The following is an 8,606-nucleotide window of genomic DNA, read 5'->3' on the forward strand; positions in this document are numbered from 1 at the left end:
TTTTACACCCCATTTTAATGAAGATTTCTGCTTTCGCTGATAGACTTTACACCATATTTTTGAAAATGACACATTGTTTTATTAATTTGACGTACGGTAAGTTGAAAAATGCTTTTTTTGCTCTCTTGAACCTTTGGTAATGTAAAATGTTGCAATATCTCTTTGAATAAACTTTGCAATGCCCCGCATTAATCTTCAGCCTTGCAGAAAAATGTAGTTAGACAGATTTTATACTCCACAGAGGGTACTGAAGTAGCATTGCGTAAAAATGTTGCTATATTTGCAGATGAATCAGCTGAAAATATCTGGACAATGAAAGCCACACCAATATGTTGAACAATCCCCAGCAAAAAACGACAAGGACTGAAAGAACTATAGAGTATAAAATACCCATCACATTAGATTAAAGTTGTCTGAACTTGCTGATTTCAGATGAATCACTTTACCATCTAATTTGTATGAGGGCCTCCCAGTTTTCGCGCTATAGATGACGTTGAGGAAGTGCAGGATCAGCCACTGGAATTTCAACAACCAATCATTTTGTTTGGTGGATATCACAGAGAACACAGGAGCTCTCAGCTGAGTGTGAGATTGCGCTGTGGAATGGCATTTACTTCTTATAGTCGCACTCACTTTGTAAAACTGAAGAGATAGACCTTTCGGAAGAGCTAGTAACGAATTATCACTGGTCATTATCTGATAACTTACCATTCCAGAAAGGTGTCATATATGACCAGGTTATTCCTCATCTGCTTAATTATTGTGGGAGAGTGTCCAAACAGGAAACTGAAAAATATGCAAAGTCTACATGACATAATTATTTATCACTTTGGCGCTGTTACTTAAGTTTTATTATGACCATGGGTATAAATACATATGCCGATTTTCTGGCATTTTTGCAACAATCACATTAAAGGACACATCAATAATGGTGTTATTTAATACATAACTGTATGTATGGAGCAATAGAAAAGTGTTGTGTAACACAGTAATCTCATATACAGAAACTAGTTAGAGCTGCTACAACCAGGAGAACAAGTTTTTTTGATGAGCCATCATTTTGGGGAAAAAAAATAATGCTTAAGAAACTCAGCTGACTTGTTATTCACCAAGCAGCATGACTGCAAAAAAACACAACATAAATGTATTTGGGAGTGGCCGTCCTTCAGCTGCCGTTGACGTTCACTTCAATGGGAGTTGAGCTGCAGTACACGAGAATGGACGGTGTATAGAGGTGTGGTGTTACGACTCTACACTGTGCACATCCGGTCACTATAAAAGCTAATCGGTGACGGTGCCGACTTCCATTGACCTGATATTTAAGACCTATCAGAAGGAGAAATCATCAATGTCTAGGTCCTAGGAAACCTTGCTAATAATTGTAGAAAAAAAGTTCTGCTAATCGTGAATAAACTTTGCATTTTGTAGCAGCAGCGCCTCTGCCTGCAGTCCCTCTCTCCCTGCAGAGACACCAGAGTACTCAAATGCAACGGCTCCCATCCTGCTACTTCCGGGTCTGCTGCTGCCCGAGGTGCGTGCACCGCAAGCAGGTCTCCAGGCACTGTACTTAGGGTGCATATACACTTCCTTTTTCTTAAAGGGGCCACGTGTATTCCTCTAAACTGTCCCCAGCCAATAGCTGGAGGTCACTTACTATTTAAAGCACCTCCTCCAACATGTAGGTGCCTGTGCAATGTTGTGAGTTTGTTCCTAACATTCTTGTCAGTTCTCAAGTCTCAGTGCTTGTATCTCAGCCTGCTGCACCCTCCAGTGCTCACCTCAACGGCAACCAAGCTTGCAGCACCTGCCAGTGCTTACCTCAATGGCAGCCGGTCCAGTTGCACCCGCCAGTGCTCACCTCAACGGCAGCTGGTCCAGTTGCACCTGCCAGTGTTCATCTCTCCATCAGCCGGTCCACTCTGCTCCTGCGGTTCCTGTAATCTTCTCTGCCTGCCTGCATCTGTTGGAACTCCTTCGGTCCGTCACAGATACCTGTTCCTTGAGGTCAGCTGCCATCTACCCAAGGTCAGTCCAGGAGTAGCATCTGGACCACCCTCCTTGTCTCTCCTCAGATCTCAGTGTCGTTAGCCTCTGTGCATTTGTGGTCAGATTAGGTGAGGCTCCTAGTCACGCCCCTCCAGGTCTTTCTTGGGCTTCAGCACAGTGGTTCCTCCACCCTGCTTGTTACACATTTTCTTAACCCACCAAGATCCCTACAGACCCATGACTTTTTACAGCTGAGCGTTTGGCTACTGTATAATTGGAATAGGAAGCTGATTTGCCGGTTAAGACTGGATCTACACAGAGATACAGTATGTGCAGTGTGACTTTGAGATCAGGGTGTCGTGGTGCATTCTGTGACCTTCCTCAACTGCGACTGAGAGTTGCAAATGTGATTGAATTTCTGTCCCTGTTTACATGTTGCATGCCACACACTTGCTATAGACTTTAATGCAAATTGCATGGGAATGCAAATTGTCTGCAGTTTAGCTGCTAGTTACTAAATAGTCAGTGACAGCAAGTCGCATAATTGTTTTTGTTTGAGTGTTGGAGAATTGCTATTGCGCAACACATGTCACTGTGTTGCCACAATTTAAAATTGAGGAACCAAATGTACCAGCTGTCTATAATGACCAGGGGCATAACGATCACGATCGCAGAGGGTACAACTACCACCAAGCTTATGCAGGAAGGGAGCCCGCCGAGGCTCCAGTGACTATTTCAGTTAGATAAGTGTCTGAGGACACACATTCAGCTGAAAAGTTTTGCAGTGCAGAGACCCACGGAGTCCCTGCACTGCACACCAACAGCGGAAGTCGGCATGCAAGTCTGAGGTGGCACATAGCAATTACGTCATGCGTCGCTCATAGCAGGCACACCAAAGTCACTGCCAGCCTTGGCGCCGGCTATAGAAGAGGACACTGAGCGTTGTGGAAGTTGAGGAAGGTAAGAAGAATCTTTCTTTTTTTTTTTTTCAAAAGTGTTACAGAACAGCACCTGAACATGGAACATTATTACAAGATGGGCCCAAGAGGGGGGATATACCAGGATGGGGGACATTATTACTGAAAGGGGACTGGATGGGGATGTTATACCAGGATGAGGGAAATTATACCAGGAAGGGGCCTAGAATGAGAACATTATGCCAGAAAGGGGTCAAGGAGGGAAACATTATACTGGGAAGGGGCCCAGGATGGAGGACATTATACCAGGAAGGTGCCCAGGATGGGGGATATTATACCAGGAAGGGGGCAGGATAGGGATTTTTTTTTACAACAAGGGGCTTCACGATGGGGGACATTATACCATGAAGGGGCCCATGATGTTGGACATTATTACTGGAAGGAGTATAAAATGAGAAACATTCCTATTGGAAATGGACACAGGATGCTGGACATTATTATTGCAACAGGTCAAGCATGGAGGACATTAGTCTTGGAGGGGGCACAGAATTAAGGGCATTATACCAAGATGGGTGACATTGGTACAGCATGGGGGACATTATTACATTATAGGGGGGGAACACGAATGTCTTTATAATATTTAGCACGCTACAAAGGTCCATACATCTAATCAACATTTATATGAGAGCCAAGGTCCACATTTTGCCCCAGGACCATCGAACACTAGTTATGCCACTGATGATGACAGTAGTATTTAGCATGCATGGTATATAATGCACCAGTACAATACCCACATTAAGAGCTTGTTAGACCCAGAAACGGGGTCCCAGCATGACTGCAGAACCTCCATTCCCTATTGCTAAACTATAGGAGAGGGAGATGTGCCTACATTTGACATCTGAACCTATGAAATTTAAATGCTGTCAATGCAAATATGCAAGCTATTGTTGTCAGCGGTGTGTTTTCCAGTTTACTCGCTTCTAAATCCTTACCTGTCTCTAGGGGGACCAGGGATGTGGTCATACTTCATGTGTGTATAGTAGATGTAGCCACAATAAAGCAGGAAACAGATGGAGACCAGGATCAGAAGCAAAATAACAGCTCCCATTATAAAACTCCACACCCCCATGTCTTCTTTTATGGAGCCGAGTATCAGAACAGGACAGAGGCTGATTTACTGTAACACAACCCAAGCTAGGAGCAGCAGGCTATACAATCAGTCCCAGCGTCCCTCCCCCAGAAGCAAAAGGAGGTGTTTATTACATTCTTGGGCAGAGGCCCTTTACATAAAGGAAAGCATATATTTCCTAGACAGAATGAGGCACATGATTGTGTGAACGCTTTCTAAAGAGCAACAATGACACAATTCTGCTAAACTATTTATAGATTGTTATATAGCGGTATAGACACAGATACAAAGTGTTACACGGTTACACCCACATAACGTAAGAAAGAAAAAGTTTAAATTAGCAACACCATAAAACTAATAAAAGCAATTCTATAAATTCTAATAAAAATCACATTGACTTAAAGAGGTGCTGTCACCATGTCAAAAGTGGCAAGTTCACTCTCATATTTTATTCTCACTGCTCCCCTGAGTATTCTGTGTTTTTTTTTACTGTTACTGTATTCATGTTATCTTGGTTCTGATGCTTTGGTTATGTTGTGAGTTTAGTCTAGTGCTTTATATATAATAACCTTAGCTTTGGTGCTGTGTTTATGTTATGAGCTTGGTTCTGGTGCTGTGGTTATGTTGTGAATTTAACCTAGTGCTGTTTCTATAATGAGATTTGTTTTGGTGCTGTTTGTTTTGAGCTTGGTTCTGTTGCTGTAGTTATGTTGTGAGTAGAGTTTAGCAACTTTTGGTTTTTTAGGGTCGAGTTTCATTTCGTGAAACCCGACTTTTCCAAAAGTCGGGTCGAGCAAGATCGGCCAATTATAGGGAAAAGTCGGGGTCGTCCCGAAACACGAAACCCAATGTAAGTCAATTGGGAATAAAAGTCGGCAGTGAGAGGAGGACAGGAAACACACCTACAGTGCCCATTTGAATGCCAAAAGCATCAATTCTTCTTACTTAAGCTTGTCAACCTTAATTAACTTCATAATACAAGTTACGCACTGAAAAATGGGGGTTATTTGGCTAAAGTTGTGGGGGGGTAGGGCTGGCTCCAGGTTTTCATGTGCCTTGGGCGAAAGAGCGCCCCTTTAACACATACTACAACTCATCATGCTCCGATACGGCAGAGAAATAGCGGTATAGTACAATGAAAAATACTTCACTTTTTACATCACATGACGAGGCCCATCTATTTCTCCATACAGAATCATTGGTCCCATATAATGTTTGAAACAGTATATGATGAGCTCCACATAATGCTACAGTATATGTTGGTCCCCATGGATGAAGCTCCACTGTCTTATGGGCCCAAATAATGCTCCAAACATAATGGGCCCCATTTCTAATGCTCTAGTGTATAATGGGCCCTGTAAATGCTGCTCCAGTGTCTGATGTCCACCTTTGGAATGTTCCAGTGTATGGTGGGCCCCATCTATCATTCTCCAGAGTATAGTGCTCCCCAAAAATTGCTGTCCCAACATTGAAAACAATCAAATAAGTCTCCTCGCTAGGGAATCCCTGTACTAGTCTGGACTCCTCGTCGTCCCCATCTTCCATCTCACTGCACAGTATTTCAACCTTGCAAGTGCTGTGATCCTGAGCAAGCAGGGGGGGCCCACTTGTTGGCGATGGCACTGGCACAGGGCCCCTGATAGTACGGTGGTGTGTCTGATGGCGGGTGGGCCGAACCTGCACTTTCATCTGCAGCTTCCTCTTTGTCACCGTGTAAGATGGAACTGTATATGGGAAGGGTAACCTGAGTTTCATCAGGGTCAGATTCAGGCCGTGTAGCGTGCGAGGGGAATGTAGTGGTCTGGGTCAATGTACCAGCAGATCCATCGAGCAGTGGCTGGGCATCAGTGCACTTGTGTCGCCCCCAGGAGTACGGTCGCCACAGTGGCATTACCTTCCTCCTAGGGAGTGTGATGTCATGCTTGGGAGCAACGAAGGATCTCTCTAGCAGGTTAACTGATTGGGCGGCGTTATTCCCACGAGTCATGACCCTCCAAACAGCGTTCATGAAGGCAAAGTGTTTGTTTTACGTGGGCAGTATGGTTGCAAAGCTGAACCTTAAAGGAATGTCCAGAAGGGCACCACCAGGAGTGGAGCCTACAGTTAAATTCGACTCCACCTGGGAAATCTCAACCATGCCAGCTACAGAACAGATGCACACATTGCAAGCTTAATTCCGTTAACGAACGAGACTCCGTCATGCCCCGCGGTCCGAGTCCGGCTTACTAGAGGGACACGTGAGGCTCTGGCACATGAGATTGGCCAATAACTGGTGTGTCATGCCCTTACATGTCTGTGGCTGCATGTGCGCTACACTGAAAAGGCCAGCGTTTGTCGCTTACAGGTGCAGATAACCCGCTGAACAACGTTAGTGATGGGGATCACTGATTACAATTATTACCCGCGAACGATGATTTCCCAGTAAGTGCAGGTCAACCGCAGTTCCGGAATTAGGCCTAACCGTCATTCCTGAAAAAAAGAAAAACTTACGTGTGCAAACCACAGGTGCTGTAGCTTGCTTAACAGCTCGCCAGCCGTTCTCACACCCAGTATGGATTACACGTGATTGCACAAAGGTGAGAAAGGGTACCGTATCCCCGGATAACATGTATGGATAGCGTACACATTCAAAATATATGTCTATACATCAGGAGGCAGGCTCAGACGGTGTTAGGCCCAGTATGGATTGCACGTGATTGCACAAAGGTGAGAAAGGGTACCGTATCCCCGGATAACATGTATGGATAGCGTACACATTCAAAATATATGTCTATACATCAGGAGGCAGGCTCAGACGGTGTTAGGCCCAGTATGGCTTGTACGTGATTGCACAAAGGTGAGAAAGGGTACCGTATCCCCGGATAACATGTATGGATAGCGTACACATTCAAAATATATGTCTATACATCAGGAGGCAGGCTCAGACGGTGTTAGGCCCAGTATGGATTGCACGTGATTGCACAAAGGTGAGAAAGGGTACCGTATCCCCGGATAACATGTATGGATAGCGTACACATTCAAAATATATGTCTATACATCAGGAGGCAGGCTCAGACGGTGTCAGGCACAGTATGGATTTGACGGCCCAGACTACACAGCGGAGGAGCAGGGAGAGGTAAAGATTGCAAATGCTGGGGCCCTGCCCAAGCAAGGGGGGCCCACTCGTGGGCGTCGGTACTGGCACTGGGCCCCTCATAGTACGGCGGTGTGTCTGACGGCGGGTGTGCACCACCACCGTCAGAGACACTTGATTGCACTATGAGGGACCCTGTGCCAGTGCCCGCGCCCAAGAGTCGGCCTACCCACCTGTCCAGGGCAACGGCACTCGCACGGTGTCGTGCACTAGGTGGTGACCCCGGCCATGGGGGGGGAGGCAGCACAGTTAGGGAGTTTTAGAAAGTGGCATATGTTGATGTTGGACATTCAGCTGATGCAAAAGGCGAAATAGGTCAAGTCCCAGGAAGAGGTGGACCAAAGCAAGCCATTTTTCTGTCACCCTATGTGTCATCAGGGGAAGGTGGGACAAAATCCTTGGAAACCCATGCATGGTTCATTTTAATGAAGGTTAGATCATCCACATTTTGGGTTGACAGACGGGTCCTTTTTTCTGTCAGGATTGATCCAGCTGCACTGAAGACTCTTTCCGATAGCACGCTTGCAGCTGGGCAAGCGAGCTCCTGTAAGGCATATTGTGCCAATTCAGGCCAGGTGTCCAATTTAGCGGCCCAATAGTCAAAGGGGAATGACCTGTGTGGGAGAACATCGATATGGGAGGAAAAGTAGTTTGTAACCATAGTTGACAACTGCTGTCCCCTGTCACTTTCCATCGATGCAGTATTACCAGTTGTGTGAGCGGTACTTGAAAAATCAGTCCACAACATTGTCATGAAACCCCTGTCTCCAACGCCACTTCTGCTGTGTGCACCATGAACACCTCTGCCAAGCTGCCCCCGGCCCGTACGGCTCGTGTGAGAACCATCACCGCTGCTGTGTGCTGGGAATGCCTCAAGCAACCGATTTACCAGAGTTGCTTGTTTATTAGCCAATATTAGGTCAAGGTTCTCCTGTGGCATGATGTTTTGTAATTTGCCTTTATAGCGTGGATCCAGGATGCTGGCCAACCAGTAGTCGTCATCGTTCATCATTTTGGCAATGCGGGGGTCCCTTTTTAGGATCTGCAAGGCATAATCTGACATGTGGGCCAATGTTCCCGGTGTCAATGATGCACTGCGAGTGCTGGGTGGAGGAGCACTTTCTGGCAAATCCACATCCCTCCAGTCACGCACAAACCCTGTACCAGACCTTGCCACGCCAACATTTTCACTTGCCCCACGAGATGCATCCTCCTCCCCTAAGTAATCATCCCCATCATCATCCTCCTCCTCCTATTCTTCCTCCACCTCGTCCAGGAGAGGTCCCTGAGCAGACAATGGCTGAATGTCATCACGGATTCCCTCCTCCTCTTCCTCCTCATCAACATTGGCTGCAGACGCCTGCTCCTTAAGGTGCGTCAAAGTTTGCATGAGCAGACGCATAAGTGGGATGCTCATGCTTAGGATGGCGTCGTCTGCGCT

At 46.1% G+C, this 8,606-nt stretch overlaps 1 protein-coding gene across 1 annotated transcript in view; it reads right to left on the reverse strand.

The window, feature by feature from the left end:
• The window catches only part of LOC141091925 (cholesterol 24-hydroxylase-like), a 58,014-nt gene extending 53,892 nt beyond the window's left edge, over window positions 1-4,122 (reverse strand). Inside the window, exons 1-2 of the mRNA XM_073577710.1 lie at window positions 3,896-4,122; window positions 709-786 (exon numbers count right to left, since the gene is read on the reverse strand). Of these exons, the coding sequence (XP_073433811.1) occupies window positions 709-786; window positions 3,896-4,032 (215 nt within the window). The 5' untranslated portion in view covers window positions 4,033-4,122. The remainder of the gene's footprint in view (window positions 1-708; window positions 787-3,895) is intronic.
• Window positions 4,123-8,606: the final 4,484 nt, after the last annotated feature.

This window comes from Dendrobates tinctorius, unplaced genomic scaffold, assembly GCF_039654945.1.
Source record: "Dendrobates tinctorius isolate UK_male_01 unplaced genomic scaffold, ASM3965494v1 ptg000057l, whole genome shotgun sequence".
Taxonomy (NCBI): domain Eukaryota; kingdom Metazoa; phylum Chordata; class Amphibia; order Anura; family Dendrobatidae; genus Dendrobates; species Dendrobates tinctorius.